Source organism: Lepisosteus platostomus, chromosome 7 (assembly GCF_059453375.1).
Source record: "Lepisosteus platostomus isolate fLepPlt1 chromosome 7, fLepPlt1.hap1, whole genome shotgun sequence".
Lineage (NCBI taxonomy): Eukaryota > Metazoa > Chordata > Actinopteri > Semionotiformes > Lepisosteidae > Lepisosteus > Lepisosteus platostomus.
In genome coordinates this window covers 61,288,638-61,307,019 of record NC_142617.1, presented here as the reverse complement: position 1 = coordinate 61,307,019, position 18,382 = coordinate 61,288,638, and the positions used below count along the sequence as shown (strand labels likewise).

The 18,382-nt window shown below is 37.8% G+C and overlaps 1 protein-coding gene across 5 annotated transcripts in view; it reads right to left on the bottom strand.

Moving 5' to 3' along the window:
• The window catches only part of vps13c (vacuolar protein sorting 13 homolog C), a 96,913-nt gene that overhangs the window by 51,239 nt on the left and 27,292 nt on the right, over positions 1–18,382 (bottom strand). For all 5 annotated transcript variants that reach the window (XM_088641590.1, XM_088641587.1, XM_088641588.1 and 2 more), the window contains 16 exons: positions 13,632–13,689; positions 12,361–12,488; positions 11,359–11,465; positions 9,699–9,870; positions 9,293–9,355; positions 8,880–9,015; positions 7,967–8,061; positions 7,638–7,780; positions 6,158–6,350; positions 5,345–5,459; positions 4,792–4,928; positions 4,507–4,639; positions 2,765–2,882; positions 2,174–2,306; positions 1,429–1,519; positions 411–511 (listed from right to left, as the gene is read on the bottom strand). In XM_088641590.1, the coding sequence (XP_088497716.1) occupies positions 411–511; positions 1,429–1,519; positions 2,174–2,306; positions 2,765–2,882; positions 4,507–4,639; positions 4,792–4,928; positions 5,345–5,459; positions 6,158–6,350; positions 7,638–7,780; positions 7,967–8,061; positions 8,880–9,015; positions 9,293–9,355; positions 9,699–9,870; positions 11,359–11,465; positions 12,361–12,488; positions 13,632–13,689 (1,923 nt within the window). The remainder of the gene's footprint in view (positions 1–410; positions 512–1,428; positions 1,520–2,173; positions 2,307–2,764; positions 2,883–4,506; positions 4,640–4,791; positions 4,929–5,344; positions 5,460–6,157; positions 6,351–7,637; positions 7,781–7,966; positions 8,062–8,879; positions 9,016–9,292; positions 9,356–9,698; positions 9,871–11,358; positions 11,466–12,360; positions 12,489–13,631; positions 13,690–18,382) is intronic.

Genomic DNA, 18,382 nt, shown 5'->3' with positions numbered 1-18,382 from the left:
TAACAACTGGATAAATTCCACTCTGGGCTTGTACAATCTGTCCTCCCTACATTCAGCACTTCAACTGGTGAAATATTTTCTGACTCATAACCTGATGTGCACAGAAAAACTAGATAAAGTGGTTCCCGTTATACTGTATATGTGTAAAGAACTTTGGGATTCTTTCAGGTGAACACTGAATAAATTATTTAATACAATTAATTCTGATTATTTCTAATAACAATGATTAAAAACATGTTTATCGTAATACATCCAATAGAATAACTTCATTTTTAGATGCTCACATACTGTATGATTTCTTTCAGATAAGTACTGGAAGTTATTAACTATTAACTTGATTCCCCTTTGCTTATGGTCTTCAGTACACTCAAACAAGTCACTACCCTTGAGCCTCAGACACCAAGCTGTACCTCTTTGACTTCAAACTTGAACTGTAGGTCAGTGAGCTCCTCTACAGGGGTTCTCTGACTGTCCTCTCCTGCGGATCGCTCACTGGTATCCTCATCAGAATCTGAGGGGAGACATCACAACCATCCCACTTGAAGCATTCAATCAGAACCTCAGAGCCAGGATGAACTCTGTTTAAACAATAAGCCTGTCTCTTCAAGTTCATTTCACTGTTAAAAACTAGAATGCAGTTTTGACAGTCAGTGTATGTTTTATTACTTGCTTACCTGCAAGCCCTTACATTCAGTGACAGATTCTTAATTCTGTCTGCTACCCCCTCCTTTTCAAAATTAAGACAGGGTTTTCTGAGTCCTCTATGTGCTGAAGAAGGGTGCAGGTTATCTTGCCAGATGCCGATTAATCTGAACACCACAGGACTAAATTATAATTTACTTACAGGTAAGTGTAATGAAGCTATGAACCCTGGAGTATTCATTACGCTTAATAACCTAGTGATGTTTTTCCCCCAAACATGATCTGAGTTGTTAGGAGGTAGATATTTATGCACTTCCTTCTTATTCATATTTCCAAGCTTTTTTTTTTATTATCACCCGAAATTGATTTTGCTGCATGCGGATTTCCTGACCACAGCAATCTCTAGCACTTTCCCCAGCCCTTTCATATCCCCACCATTACGGGATTCTCTTGTACAACTGAATTGCTCGACCTGTTTCTCTGCAACAGCCCATTTCGTCTAGCCAAAACTTCACACAGTAGAAGCCCTCTTGTCAAAGAAGAAAAGAGTAAACTACAGCAATCAATGACTCATAAATCCATTAGTGCAAGAAGTACTACAAATGAAAATCGAAATGTATGTTTTCAAATAAAAGACTCTGTGGTCACGATCATAACTGGTCATGGATGTACTTTAAAAACAGGTGAGCAACTGAAAGTTTTACAATCCCCCGTATGCAAAACAAACCTAATAGAACCAACACAGCATTATAAAGGTGGGTCTGCTCATGATTAAAAGCCACCCACCTGTTGCCCCAACATCTAGAAGAGCTGTGGCATCTAACCCTTTCTCGAAGCGGACGCCAGGAATGGCTTCCATCAGCGGGATAGCCGGCACCTAAACCAAGCACAGAAACTTCAGTGCACTTTCACCTGCAGCTTTCAGATTCTTCTTGCATCTGATAGGGCTGTACGGCTTGCAGCAGGGAAAATGAATAAAGCCAGGCTTTAAAAAAAAACAACATTTCAAGAAATAGAATCACAAGCCATAAATATGAAAACTCTCAATGCACATGAAAGCCCCGAGACAGAACTAACAGCTGTGACATAATATTTATAAGATACACCATGATTATTAAAAGCTGTTATTCAAAGTAAAAGGGGCTCATTCTTCACATGCATTAAGCCTTATAATAAATGCCCAGTTATGAGTGCTTTGAAGGCACGTCCTGCATCAATGCCAACCCAAAAAATATGGTGAACAAAAATTATATATAGTACTTATTTTTTTCAAAACATGTAAAGTGCACTTGCATTTTGTCTATTGTTTCCATTTGACAACCTTCTCCTTGTGAAAACAAAACATCATTATTCATATGTGTGTGATAAACTACTTAAAATCAGAAGGGTTACAATGCTTTAAAAGCTCTGTGATAAACTGCTACTATTTCTCATGTTCCAGTTGAGAACAAAAAGGCAACAGCAGCATTCACTTGCTCTTTAATTGTCTGTTTTTTTTATTACGGCGCCTCTCACTTGCTGAAACACTTACATTTTTAGCTGGGATGGTTGGCACAGAGGCTGTCTGTGGTAGGGGAATGCTGTTTACAAGGTTAATCACATCTTGGATTTTCTGGTCTGATGTCCTTACATGCATCAGGGGAAGTTCTCCAGAAACCTTAAACCTGAAACACAAGGCTACAAAGTCATTCTGGAGAAAATAATACTTGACCACTTCCAAAATTACACAATTGATGTTCAATAAAATATACATGGCACGATCATAAATTCGTAATATATATTCTAAAATAAACAGCACTTTAAAAACACTAATAAAATTTACTCCTTAAAATGAAATGTAATCACCAATTGTTACATCGCATTATGTTGTTATTTTTCTTTGGGAATTGTGTTTTCTAAAACTGTTACTAAAAAAAAAGTGTCATAGTGGTCACTTTCAAAGACACAGACCCCTTCTTTGGTACCTCACTAAGGTGTGGGTAACACTGCATGACTGGGTAACTTGTGCGACTCTGCTGTAACATGGACATGTACTGAATGTGTTTGTATTTTGTCCTCTGTGCTTCCTCCTAAATTCCAGACAGCTGGTTTTTAGAGAAGAAGAGAAGAATCTCATACGTACTTGGCCATTCGGGCATCTTTGTCCACCATGGCTTTTGCCAGCTGGACCTTGATGTCCATAGGCTGGAGAATGTGCTGCTTCGATGAGCTCTGTGACAGAGCAGCTTTCCAGTCCTCGCCTGTAGGCAACAGTCAGATACGGCCCATTAAGGCCCAGGTATTCAGCCCTGGTTCTGGCCCGTGGCTTCTCCTTTCCATCGCACCCTGGGCTCTTGATGGCTTCACCTGGTCTATATTACCACCGCTCCCAGGTCTTTATACACTGAAGATTACAACTCTCTTACAAAGCCCGGGGGACTGTGGCCCTCCAGGACCATGTGTGCATCACTAGATTAATGCATCTGCAGCCATATCACCCTGCAACTCACCACTGGCAGCCCCACTGAAGCTCAGCAGGTGTGAGCCTGGTCAGTACCTGGATGGGAGACCTCCTGGGAAAAACTAAGGTTGCTGCTGGAAGAGGTGTTAGTGGGGCCAGCAGGGGGCGCTCACCCTGAAGTCTGTGTGGGTCCTAATGCCCCAGTATAGTGACGGGGACACTATACTGTACACAGGCGCCGTCCTTCGGATGAGACGTAAAACCGAGGTCCTGACTCTCTGTGGTCATTAAAAATCTCAGGGCTTTCCCCGAAAAGAGTAGGGGTGTAACCCCAGCGTCCTGGCCAAATTTCTTATTGGCCCTTACCAATCATGGCCTCCTAACAATCCCCCTCTATCAATTGGTTTCATCACTCTGCTCTCCTCCCCACTGATAGCTGATGTGTGGGGAGCGTTCTGGCGCACTATGGCTGCTGTCACAACATCCAGTTGGGGCTGCACACTGGTGGTGGAGGGGAGTCCCTATTACCTGTAAAGCGCTTTGAGTGGATTGTCCAGAAAAGCGCTATATAAGTGTAAGCAATTATTATTATTATTATTATTATTATTATTATTATTATTATTATCTGTCAATAATGTAACATACTAATTATAGTTCAGTTGATCTTGGCTTGCCAACCCAATGAACACTGAGCTGCCATTAAGGTAACCCTTCACAATATGTGCACATTTACTATAACGTTCAGCACACAGTACTGTGTGGTTTCTTAATGTATTCATGTTGAATGGGTATAAAGGAAGTAGCACATGTTCTTCATTTATTCATCTAATTTCTCTAATTAATTATAACCAGGAATTAATCATGAACTGCCAATTACAAAGTGTTGCTCACATGGTTCTCTCTCTGGCACTCACATCTGACACCTTTTCAATCTGTGCACATGTAAATCAATATTCCAGCGAGAACTTGGAAAATAAAGCAGATATCCATATGTATAAAACAAGCTACTGTAGGTACGGTATAAACTCATCACTTGTTATTGAATAGAGCAATGAAGAATGCAATGGTAGATTCCATAAAGGCCTTCAAATTGCATTATAAGAGCTTAAATAAAATGTTATTTCAGAAGTGAATTAAAATACAACAGAAGAACCAAGAGAAAGAGCTGAGCGGGCAAAACACAAAGCATTTTCATCACAGACACCCTAAACCCACACAATAGTAAAAGGGCAATGAGTGGTACTTTTAAAGCTCATTTAAAACTCCTTTAGGCTATGTTCATATTATTTTATTATTAGAAAACTGACACCATTAAATGTCAAAGTTGAAAAATTTTAATGAAAAGAACATTTTTGAGTTTTCAAGGAAATGTAGCTTTAACTCTATAGTACATGCTGAAGGAAATCAGGAGACCCTGAACATACCTGACTTGCAAAAAACAACCTGGACGCTTCTGAGCTCCAAGCTGTATCTTTCATAGGCCCTGTCCATGATTTCTTCCAGGGAGGAGAAACTTCCAGATGTCTGTTTGTAGGTTCCTTGATCTACACTGTTCAGCTGTAAATGACATTAACAGATTCACATCCCCAGTACCAGCAAGTACTGAATAATGCAAGGACAGGTGTACACAGTGGTAGGAATGGGTACATGCAGTAACTCACCAGCTTGGCATTATGATTAAAGTGCAGCAGAGAATGTTAAATGCCTACCTGCAAGCTGCCAAAATCCAGGATAATTAGATCTGATTTCTCACTGTAGAAGCCTGAACTCGGCACCAACAGCTTTGAGGGTTTTAAATCGATTCGGAGATCAAGCACCTTACGGGTTTCAATGATATGCGAGAGACCTGCGAGAGAACAATGCACAAAATTAATCCATACAATCGTGACATTAAAGAAATACAACTATGGAGAGCAAGTTGGGGTTAGTGATCTTGTCTTATCTTAAATACAGCTCATGCTAAGATTTAAAATGTAAAGCAAAGAGCTGCATTTCTCACTTATCTGTTGTTAACTCTGTTCACAAAACCTGACTTCCCCTTAACATGCATTCCGTTGAAGATAAATGTAGCAAATGTTTTTTTTTATTAGCACACAGAAACAGAAAATCAACATTTCAACCCTAATTTGTGGTGAAGTCTGGAACAGTCAAGAACCTGTGCAGGTTCATGGTCTGGCTCTTAACAGAACAAGTAACTTCAAATACTTTGCTATACAAATAATACCAGTACACACAAAACAATGATCAATTCCAATATCCCACCTGTTGCAGTCTTCTCTTTGATCTCTTCTAATTTCATCAATGTTGCAGAAGTCAGAACCTCCAGATCTACTCCTTTGTCAGTTTTGAAAAACTCTGCCAGGCTGTTCACTGTCATCTGAGAGAAAGCATATATTTATATGAACATTTATGTTGAAATACTGTAATTCTGTAAATACTGTATTATACTGTAATACTGTAAAATTCATATGCAGCCAAATATTAAAACTTGTATGAGTTCTAGAATATGATAAGAAGAAAAATAACACTTCTACATTTCTCAGCATTTTTGTACAAACATTGTTCTGTAAAACACTTATCAGGTAAAATGATTCCGATGAGATCAGACTTTTGTTTGACTGATATACAGTATACCTGTGCTCACATTGGACTATACTCACATGCAGTCAGAAACCAGCATTTCACAGCCTTTTTTGTATGGCAAAATGCAGTTTACAAACCTGAATGCCAGAGAAGACACTGAGCATCCTGTTCAATCATATATTTGTGCGGCATTAACAGTTGATTTAAAAGATGTGCCAAATTTAACTTATGAACTAACATGAATAAACCATTCTAAGGCTTCATAATGTATTTAATGGAAAAAAAATATATGCATTTGGTACAAGCATTAGTGACAGGTTTTGTTGTTCTTCACCTTCAATACCAATGCATTTCAGTCGGTTTGTGTGTTATCTTACTCTTTAGGCAAACTGCCCAGCTAACGCAGCAGGTAAGTGTGCAGAGACAGCACCTTCACACACCTAAGAGCTGTAAAGTACAAAGAATGTAGAACACAGTGGTTCATATATTTACAGCATCGTAGATGATCTCCACAGGTTGGGACTGGACCGCCAGCATCTGGTCAGCTGTGCTGCCCTCTGGGTTCAACTCAAACAGGATGCTGAGCAGCGAGGACTTGGAGTCGCCTACAGAGGCCACGAGGGAGGGGACGACGTCGTGCTGCTTGAGCCCTGTTACGTACCAGTGTTCCAGTTTAGCCTCCATTCTGAAAAGCAGCCCAGCACAAGCCAAAGTTAATTACACACTGGTCACTGTAGGGTTCATCTTATCTGAGCTTCTATCTGAGACAAACAAAGGATCAAACTAGGTCAAGGGGCTTGTGAGAAGCTACAGTACATGTAACAAGAATTTATTCTTCCTTGAAATGATACAACTCCAACCTAAATGAATTCTCATTCTTGTTTAATTATTTTTAATGAGGACAGATTCCTACTTCACAATTTGATGTTTTTATAACTCCAGGGAAACTTAATCTTGTATACTATGCAATGTATGGTTTTAAAACAAACACCATTACTGATGCAATACAAATCCCTCTTTTTACTGCATGTCTGTTCTTTTTGCCTGCCAAGCAGCTGAAAATCTTTTGTTGCCTTCAAGTTTGAAAGTACCGAAACATTGGTTAAGAATACAGTGAAAGCAGGTCAATTTACAGTCATGCTAAAGTTATGTGATTTTTTAAATTTAGCAATAATTTCAAGGCCAGTTTGTTTTGTACAAGTATTGATAAAATGGATCTAGAAACAGTTTGGAATCAAGACATGAACAACTCTAAAAATCTAACTTCATATTTCTGTTTTCAAGGTACAGTATGCATGCTTTCTCTCTTAATTTTAAATAATTAACAATTCTTTAAAACAAACAAAACAAGAATTAACATGAAATGATCAGCTGTACTAGAAAAAAATAATATAAAGAGTTTTATTGTGATCCTATATTTATATAATTTTAGATCCTAGTTTACAATTTACAAGGTCTTCAGGTGGAGACCATGTGCATAATAAAGTCTTGCAGATACAGCAGGACCGGCAGTTTCAGGACTCTGCATGGGCATAGACGACTGCAGAAATATATCAGAATGCAAATAGAAGCACTTGTGTTGTATCCAAAGCAGCTATTTAATACATCACAAATTGGATGACTAATCAGACAGTATTACTAAGTATTAGTATTAGTCAGGTTTGCACTGAAATGACATGTACAGAACGTAAGGACCTTACAATTTGGCAAAAAAGACAGAAATGCACTTCTACCTATTGTACAGAACAGTGGAACACTGGCTCAAGTGAGTAATTAGTGGCAGACAAACACTGAACAGTAAGGTTGCTTTTCTGTGAGGCATTTCCAGGTGTGCAAGATGGCTGTTTACACAGGTGTGAAGCAACATCAGGTGGTAAGCAACAGAGGAACAGGTGAAGCTCAATTAAAGTGTTTAGCAAACAAAAAAAATGAAATTCATTTGAGCGATGCCGACTATAAAGATGCAGCTTACTTGACAGCCTGAGCCCCAGGCCTCTGGGAAATGCTGGTGCTCAAATCAATCATCTGCACCTTCAGTATCTCTGGCACACCTGGCTCTTCTCGGACAGTGACCGACGTGCTGAAGAGCTTGAACATTATCACTACAGCCACATACTGCAACACAAGAGGAACACCGCAGCAGGATCACATCAGCAGGCCTGCCCTATGCGATTAACACTGTGGACGCACACATCTATAAAGCCTTCAAGATTACAAAGACCTTTAAATTGATACAACCAAGAATCAAAAGAAACGGCTGTGTTCTCTTTTCCCTACATAAAGAAAAGACTAACTGCTTACCTGCTTGGGTAAGGAAAGATTATGGGAGCTGCCACTGTATCCGATAGCAGTGTAGAGTTTGGCCTTTTCTTCCGCAGTCATTAACTCATCAATACCTAGAGAAGCACAAAAAAATCCAAGTAAATGACACCTTTTAGCATATTTTATCTCTGCATCCATGCAACATTGATTTCCTAAAACAGTGCAAGTGACAGTGAAGGTGCTGAATGTAGAAAAGGGCACAGAAGCACTAATCTGGATGCAGAATTAGAAGTACTACAGCTTAGCAAAAGAGCTGGACGTGCCATTGATGTTGGACGCTACATGGAACTTCCTCCAACAAGTATACACATGATCCTTAAAAATACTGAAGACATTTTAAATTCAGTACTACAGATCTTACCATAGCCCATGGTGAAGATTGTATAAATTTGTTTCAAATGATGTTATGTTAAAATGATTGGTAAGTCAAGATAAAATTGAGTGATAAGAGTAACAAGGGTTTATAAAGGTTACATATAAATGGTTTATAATACACAGTAGTGTTCTGAACTCTACTTGGTTAGACACACTTAATCTAATTTAAGGTCCCTAACCTTATTCTATTCCACTGCTTCTTATGGGAAAATCCTAATGGGAAAATAATATTCACAAAATAATAAACGATTCTAATGGGAAAAGCTTCATTGAATTAAGCTGCATGGGCAAAGCTAGCATGCTTATGGTCTCTAATTCCCATATTTCCATTGTTCTTAAGGTGAAACATTCCTTCAAAAAATGCTGTGCTGCTCTAAGTCACAACTTTCAGGTCTCTAACCCTGATGTGTATCTGGGACCCCCCTGTACCTCATTTTCTCTTCACTCAAAAAAAAAATGAAAGTCAAGAGAAGGGTATCTCATTCCCTATTCAAAAGAGAAGTGCAGAATATCTTACTTTCCAGTTCTGTGGAATCCTCCTGTACTTTTTTCTTTGATTCTTTCCTTCCAAAAAACCCACTGAAGAACCCTCCTCCACTCTGCTTCTCTCCACTCTGCTTCTTTCCCACCAGCTTCTGGCCAGACCTGACCAGCTGAGGAGAAACAGGTCACCAGAGACAGACCCACAGGGCGTGATAGGGTGCCAGAAATCAAAGACATACTGAAAGACTAAATCAGACACTGGACATGTCCCTGTAAAAAAAGCTCTGATCCCCTGTCTGAAAGTATTTTGTGTCTCGGATGAATGGCAAGTCATTTCTGCTGGTATGTGCAAACCGGAGAGTTAAATGTAGAGAGATCTTTAAAGGATTGAGACTTCCTAATTTTGCTAGATAACATTCAGCTCTATAAAAAGAAATAGATACATACCTCCATTTGTGCCTGCTGACGGGCCAAGGTTATATTGAAAACATCAAGGATTCTCTCCAGGTCCTAGGATAACAAAAAAGAAATATACATCTTAAAAATAGGCTAAGTGTTAAAAAGAGCTCAATTGAAATATGCAGATTACGAAATAAGACAAATATGACATATTTCACATTCACATACTCTTCAATCCCTATTTGAAAACTTTAGTACAAATCCCTCTTTTTGTGCAGTTTGCATAGCAAAGACAGTACTGACTGTTCTTAAATTACAATAGTGTTCTTAAAGGTGAACTGCTTTATTACGGCTGACAAATCATTAATTTTAGGAAGGAAATGCACAATTGTAATAAATTCATAATTGGGCTATTTAATAAATTCAAGCACAAACAGATTAACTGAGAATTCACCTGAATTTGCTTTTCTATGTCATCTTTGAGCTTGCTCTGGGTTAGCTTCATTTTGTAGACTGCTTTGTAAACCTTCAGAGTCTGCCTGTGCCTTTTGATGTGACGCCACGACCACATCTGGTTGCATCTCCTAATTTGAACCTCCAGCACACTGGTGATGCAGTAACCCCACCTGGAAATAAACATTGAGAAATGAACACTGAGCCACTGCTTGAACTGTGCAGCTCAACACTTCCGATATTTTAAATGTCAATCACTCAAGGTCTCCAAAACCCTGAAAAGTCCAAACAGAGTGGTGTGTAGTGCAAAAGGCACAAGAGGCACTCAAAAACAATTACTTTTATCTTTAACATCTTTGACAATGAGGTATGTTATTCATTGACCTTAACAAAAGTTCTCCAACAGTCACTAACAGGTGTAACAGGGTGGTAAATAGTCCCATATTAGCTGAAACGTTCCATATACCAAAAGTAATTCATCTCACCCTGGGTCTCATTATTCCCATATTGTCATTAACGAATGATATGCATGAAAACGGTTCTTTGCACAACAACCACTAGATGGCACTCATGTGTGAAACCTGTCATTACTGGCTAACATCACTTCCCCCTCTAGAAAACCAAATAACGCCATGCCTGGTTTGGCAAACCATAACCATACCATTTTTTTTACATAAAACTAGCTACTTTAGGAATTGATGGAATTAATGCGTTTTCGGGTTGTTTTTCTTACTTTTTGTATGCAATTCATTCAAATTCAGATTTGATCTATTTTTATGACATGTAAAATAAATGTAATTTTGCAGTAACGTCTACAATAACAATTAAGAATTAGGAAGGTTATTTGAAAACAATGGCATTAATGGATGAAACTGTATATGACATGTAAATTAAAATTCCTAAATTGATGGTGACAGGCATTCAATTCAATGCAAGTATTTGGTTCAGATAAGGATGAAATGCGTTCTTAAATGCAACACATCAAACAATACTTGCAAAGGGGTCATATTCAACTCTCAATATAATCACTTGTTGAAGCTCCCAAATGAGTCAATATAATTAGACAGTTTTCCAAACATATTCATTCTGAAGGACAATTTTAATTAATTTCTAAATGGAAAAATGGAACTGTCACTTCCTGAAAGAGCCAAACCATGACCTTCATATGAAAAAGACCTTCCATGGTCAAGCACACGAAGAAATAAATCAAAAACCTTTATTTACAGTCTTTCTAGTAATTTATTAAAATTTTCTTCTACATGGGTGTGTAATTAGCAGGTTGTCAAGTACTTTTGTGCATTTGGATCTATCCAGAAAGCCTAGATGAATTTGGCCTATGAAAGGACAGGTGTAAGTTTACACTTACTGTATAAACTGTTTAAAGTTGCTGTCCAGAATGCAAATTATTGGAACCCATCAAAACCAGATTCAATTAACACATTCAATGACACATAAGACGTGGTATTTAATATTATTTCAATAGACTATTACATCAATTGTTTAACCAATGGAAGAGATTACCACATCTAACAGATGTCAGATGGATCTCAATGAATTCCATTCAGTAATATGGTCTTGAATACAATAATAAATGAACAAAGAAACTCCTTTGGTTTTTGCAACATGAACCTAGGTTTTATTAAACACTTATACTAGCTCACCATTTTTTGACGTTCCTGTGAACAGGTGCATCTGGCCTGTATTTCCTGTATGGGGCATTCTTTACCATACAGTCGATAGATTCAAGTAAGTCCACCATAGAAAGATACTGCAAAAAAACATGGAACGTTAAAAATAGCTCTTTATACAATGGTATTCATAAGAGAGAATATGCAACAACAGGAGCTTGCGCATTTGTAAACGTGAGGTATTTCGAAAGAAAAATATATCAAGCAAAATGCTCAAATATTTGACTGCTCGCACATGGCAGTAAACATTCCCATTTCAGAAGACAGATGACTAAAAGCCGTGCCTGGCTTTCCCCAGCAAATAAATATCAAATAAATTAAGTCACTGACATCACATGCTAAGTGCTGGATCGACAGCGAATAAATATTTCACAGGAAAAATTAAACTGTGCGTAACATCAAATCCCACGCAACACATCTGCCAATTAAACAGAAGACAATGTCTCTCTGCAGCCAGGCGGGGGAAGTCTCACAAATCTATGGTTGAGCATAATGAAGGCAAATTGGTCTAAATATTTAAAAATGCAGTTGTAAGCAGCTGAAGTATGCTCAAAATATTACAGGTATGCAGGGAAATGAATGGGTAAACATTTAAAGCAAAACCCCTGATAACTGATAACAAATATCAGTTGATATGTATAAATCAATTTGTTTAATACAAAGATACATTTTTTGGCAAATGTAAAAGGAATAAGCCTGTGCTGTGGGATGAGGAGACTAACAAGGTCTTCAAAGTCCTGATACCTCACATCTGATAATAACAATAACAATAACAATAACAATAACAATAACAATAACAATAACAATAATAATAACAACAACAAATTATTCGTATTCTTATTATTATTATACGAGAGCACAGTAATGAAGGCAAGTCATACTGAAGCGCAACTCTATATGGCCTGAAGCTTTGTTGACACTAAAAAAGCCAATAGCCTGATGATAACACATACAATAGGTTCTGGGCCTTCTTACCTGTGGCCTGGTCATTTCAATGGCAATATTCTGCACAGCCAAATCCAGACAGACCTTTGGGGACTTGAGTTCAATTTCAGCATGGGGGTCAATGCAAAGCCTTGCCGAAGCAAAAATGGGTCTGAAAACTGTATTAGAACAGAGAAAGTTTGCATTATTCTTCAAAGCCAACATTCTTTGGTTCCGACTGCTACCCCGACTCTACAGTCATTGCAAGAGGTCTTCTGCAGTCAAACTATTTATTGTTATGCACATAACAGTAACATAATAATCTGAAGTCTTTCAGTTCTCTAAAACTTCTTTTAGCTGAGATTCAGGAGGCTAGGTAGGATATAGTGAGCAAGGACACTGGAGGGATTTTCCCAAGTGCACTCTGCCGAGAAGGACTAAACCTGAATTAATACCTTACTTCCTTATTCTCTGTGTACCGACACACTGCCTCTTTAAACAAATTCAAGACCAGAAATCCAGAGACGCTGCAGAGTCGAACACACAAATGAAAGTCTCAGACATAATCAGAATCTATTTCAACATGTGCAATGCCAATCTTCAAATAAACGGTAAGGGTGCTCGCAGTTCCAACAATATTTTTCCTTTCCTTCTTACACAAACAGAATGTGGAGGTAAACAAATTCATCATCAGGGGAATTCACACATTTCATCTAGTATTACCGGTAGTACCCGTACAAATACTTCATGTTTGCTGTGCATATTAATATTTACAATAGGACTGAAGGCAAAAGGTTTCCACTGTCCCTCCTCTCCTACTTCTCAGAAATGTTCAGTATTGCAGAAATCATTTTTGCATATCAAATAGCATCAGATTCTAATGTTTATTTTTTGCATTGAACAAATGTTAAATTTGAGGACGATTATTTGTTGAATCTGAGTCAAAGGTAGTCATGTTACACAGGCTTGGTGTTCTCCTGCAACAGAATTAAGCTGCACAAGGCCCTTTTTGTAATTAAAGACAGAGTGTTGACCAGCAGAATTCATTGGCCACTTCACCTTCTAGACTGAGCTTTAAATGCTTGTGGGCACATCAGATAGATACTGGGTTGTTTTCTGAATGCCAAAAAAACAAATAATTGTGTGGGAGTCTGTCCCAAGATAAAAGCAGTGCACAGATAAAGAGGAGGATTTCCATGGTTTCCCTTTCAGCCTGTTTTTGCTGGCATGGAGAGCAAAGGGAATGCTCATAAAATTAACAAGAGAAAAACTCTTTATCCCCATGCTAATTTATGTCTGCTTGTTCACTTCTGCTTACGTACTGTATTGATGGTCTTTGAGCTCGTCTTTTTTTGTATTGATTCCATCTTTAAGCTTCCACTGTAGAGACATAAATAGAAGGAGGTTAAGAGAAAATAATAAACAATTAATAACAAAGAAAGCAGGCAGCCTGAATGATTCAAAAGCATTTTCAGGAACCTGCAAAGTCCTGTTTAACAAAAGGTGTACATCACCTTCAAAAAGGCTTTATTTATGGGTCATACTATATTTACTATAAGGTATCGTGTATCTATACAATAAAATGTTTGAAATACTTTACACTGACAAGCTTGACTAAATATCTCATCAAAGAAATTAAGGGAAACTGATGTTTTAAATGAAATTGAGAATAAAGTTCCAATGAGAATTTAAAACCACCCACTTCTAAGATGCAAAACATTTCCAGATATTCAAATTCAGTGTCTGCACCACCCACATTTATTTAAGAAAATACATATAATATATATTTATATAAGACATAAAGTATTGTGCCATTAAGCAGGGTGAGTGTTGGGGCTTCTGGTGCCTTCATGAAGTCCCTCTGCTTATTTTCAATTGGCTTAAAGTATGTTTTAATTCTCAGTGCTCATTTTTATTTTCTGACAGATCCACAGGACTCAACAAACTTGAATTCTCAAACGTGGATACACCTACTCTACAGGAAACCTTACAGTTTTTGACATTTCCGTGTACAAAAAGGTGTCATATTTGTACAGACGTGCATGACTATGTCAATATGGAAAGTCTTCCAAGCTCAGCTTTTTTTAAGTGAGATAGGTCTTCATTCCCGAGACAGGAGGACCACAGATTTAAATATCCCACACAAATAAGTGAGAAAAGCAACAGGCAAGGCTTGTTGAGCCTGGACAGGCTGGTCTGCTCTTGCTCTGCAGAGCTCAGGACACATCGCAGACCGACGGCAGCAACCAAAGACTACTGATGTTCAGTACCTATCATTATACAGAAAAAAATGTAAAGAAACCATTTTGGAGCCTTTTAGAAATAGCTGCTCCGGCGCTCGCTCACCTGTCATAATAGTCTGGATTGAGCGCTGGAGTTCTCAACCTCAAGCAATTATTATTTTTATTCACAGTCTGTTTAATCAGTACAAAATGTTCAGACCTTTCAGAAGTGCAACTGAACAGCCTTACTAAATTATACAATATATGCTTATACAATTTTAAATTGAAGCAGCGCCGAAGCACATACTGTACAGCATCAACACAAAAACTGCCTTCTGTAGAAAATGAACTCAAGGAATGTACAGTAATTCAACGGTATTTGCATATTATTCCCATAACCAGATTGGGTACACATTACAAAATATAGAAACAGTTTTTTACTACAGAAGTCTCTTGGACTTCTAAACCATGTGCTCTGTAAGCTTCCAGGTTAAATAACGTCTTAATGAACAAAAGAGTTTAAAACATTTTTTTAAATGCAGAATAGATGGATAATCCTTATCGTTTCCCAGAGAGAGAGGAATACCTTAAAAGCAGCAAAAAAAAATTAGGATGAAATTGATCACCCTCTTACTGGCCTTCCTGGGCCCGACAAAATAGAAAGTTAAACTCCAAAACTGCCACTGTGCATTAAAAACACAATCAACAAAAAGTTAACATTTAGAACTTATTTTATGCCATTTTGCTTTACATACATTTTAACATTTTGCTTAATGTGAAACTGATGTCATTTTGGAAAATTTCCTACGTACAACCCTTGCTTTTTTTAAATTGCTGAATTATTCATCACCAAGATATAACGACAATAGGTACCAAGATATAACGACAATAGGTACCACTACTTGTGTGACAAAAGTGTTTTTTTAATCCTTTATGGGAAAGCTAATTAAATCTGGGAAAGGAAGCTGGAGAGGTAGTTATTGTTAATCCACCTCTAAAAACGAGCAGCTTGTTTGACCAGTTTCCTGTTACGTGACACTCATTTTTGTCTCTTGCACACCTCAACATATGGTTTATGTTGACTATTAATTAGGAGCCATGGCTATTAAACCTGTCAGCACAGATGAATAAGGCAACCTGATTTGCTAACCGTGTCATTTCCTCTGGTCTCACTTCCTGAACAGACACTTCCTGTATAATATTAAACAAGTCAGAGTCAGGATGCTCTTTTCTCTTATTAATGTCAACTAACTAATGTTATAGTAGCAAAAGAAAAGCTAAGCTTTTAAGCTTAAACAGTGGAAGATTAAAAAGTTTTATTTACATAGAGTCTGAAGCAAAGTACTTAGATTGAACCAAGGAATTTCACTGGATTTCTTCAAACATGTATTCTTACAAAAGGTTGCACATTAAAAACTGCAATTTATGAAAATGCACAATTGACTTTAATCTATATATTTTATACTTTTGACCAGAACAAATGACAAACCACTAATTCTGATTTCAGCATTACAGACTGTTCAATTCTATTTCATGTTAATCTGCAAATTAAGCAGCATGTTGAACTCTATTTTCTGTTAATTGTACATCTGCCTTTAATGCAAATCATTGCAATGCTTTAACTTTTTTTCAAGATAAAGGAAATGATCCCACACCATCAATCTTAATTATTCGCAGCAAACTATACATAGCAAATATGTGAGCAGGCTCTTTCACTACTGCAAAAATAAGATAAAATAAGATCACTTTATTGGCCATATACAATTTCTTGTATTAAGAATTTGTCTTTTGCAAATATGGGGACATTAGCAAATCACTTTGACCACATATAAAAATGTGATTTAGATTTTGTGTTTTTTGTGAAAGCACAGAAGGGTAGTAATAAGGATTCCATAATGTCCTTCCCTTCATGATGATCTGACCAGATTCTTAGAAGGGATTTGTAAATCAGAAATTATTTAGAAAACAACATTTTTTGAAAAACAAAATGAAATGTTACTGTATTGCATTACCTGTGTGAACTGTTTTCTATTTTTTATTTCATTTTTTCTCCACAAAAGAGAAACAGTAATAACATATATCCATCTGATGCCCATTGTTGTTCTGAGGGAACTAATCTGTTATAAATGACATACGTACAGTAGGTGGCCTATGACATAGTGTGCCAACTGAAAACAGATCAGCCTGTTGAACCCATCTGCTAAATGCAATTAAACATCTCCTCAGCTTCTTCTAAGCAAGCAGTTCAACCAGCTCCTGAGCTGATTCATGCCTTCCTCCTGAGGCCTCTGTCCCATCTTAAGTGCACTGAGAGAGCTCAGATCAACGTTCTCATTGGAGAGGTAAGATGCTTGCCAGAATCACTCATTCATAAAAAAGGCCAGGAATACACCAAGATAAGCATCCAAGTGTGGGAGTCCATTCTCAAACAGGCCAGAAACAAAGAACACTAATGAGCTTTACCCTTACAGTCCTTAAGTCCTCCACATAAAATTAAACATGCATATAAGTACACCACACAAATTTAGATCAACAGCCCTCATAACACTCGTGATACAACTAAACAGTGAGCCAGTGTTGGGGACCATGTAGGGACTGACAAAGGTGCTCAGGTAGAAGACGCTGTCTTTTGGTTTTATAGAATGTCTTTTGGTGGAGCGGGAGCAATTATTTGATTAACTGCAAATAAAAAGTAAAGAGCAAAATGTCTGTGGAGACTATGTATTCTTTAAAAAGATATTATGCAATGATGATATAAATCACCGTCAATTCATGGACAAAGCAACTCGCGGTTCACTGAAACTTCCTATCTTGTTTGCTGCTGCTATGAAATCCTAGGCAGGAGTGGAAGGTACCAGTCAGATCTGGTACGTGCTCATACAGCACACTTCCTTCTGTCTCTGTCAACTTCAATGCTACTCCACAATAAAGCACTGTATCCGAGGCCTTTGAAGACAGGCAAGCTGATCAAATTAAAGAGATATAAAGCTGATCTGTTAGGTAACCAAGACTGGGTAAACATCCTGACAGAGGATGTTTGTGTTGTGAGATTTTGATGATTTCGACAGCCTGTTCCAGAAACCTGATTTTCTTCACCAGACGTGCAACTGATTAAAGTGATTTCTCCACTTTCCAGCACCACAAAAGAGCTTATATCAGCTTCTAATCCATGACACTGAGCATCATCCCTCCACTGAGTGTCATGTTTGTTTACACTTCTTCTTGGGTAATGGGTTATTTTAATTTTTTTTTTAAAAACAATTACCTGCTCCAGAGGTAGATTTCGCAACTGCTTTCAACTCACCGCAGGGCCATAAAAAAACAGGTACTACTGTAGCTCTAGTTAACACACTAAAATAACAGAGCACTAATTTTAAAATGGGTTTGTTTTTGACCGCTTCTTTACATTTCATGTTCAACATGATCTTTAATTTTGAAACCAACTTTCTGCGTGTCATTCGTTCATCCAGAGATAAAGAGAAAATAAATCACTCTCGAGGATTTCTTTTTTGTTAAATAGCTGAAAATTAATAATAAACATTAAAACTAAAAAAAAAAAAACAAAATGCTACAGTAGTTACCCTGGATTTTAAACTTAAAACACATGGCCACTGTGCTGGTTAAAATGCTTACACTATCTATAGGCAGGTAGGTTAGGTCCCCTTTTCAGGCCATCAAGGCCCAAGGGGATTGGAGGGCAAGGGCCACCATTGTTCTCAACCATCTGACACTGGAGCTGGAGGTGATGTGGTCAGCATCACGCTCCGGCCGGCCTGTTACCCCCGAAGGGTTAAACCTGGGATTGAACCCAGGACACTTCCGGTCAGGAGCCAGACCCCCTTGCCATCGGA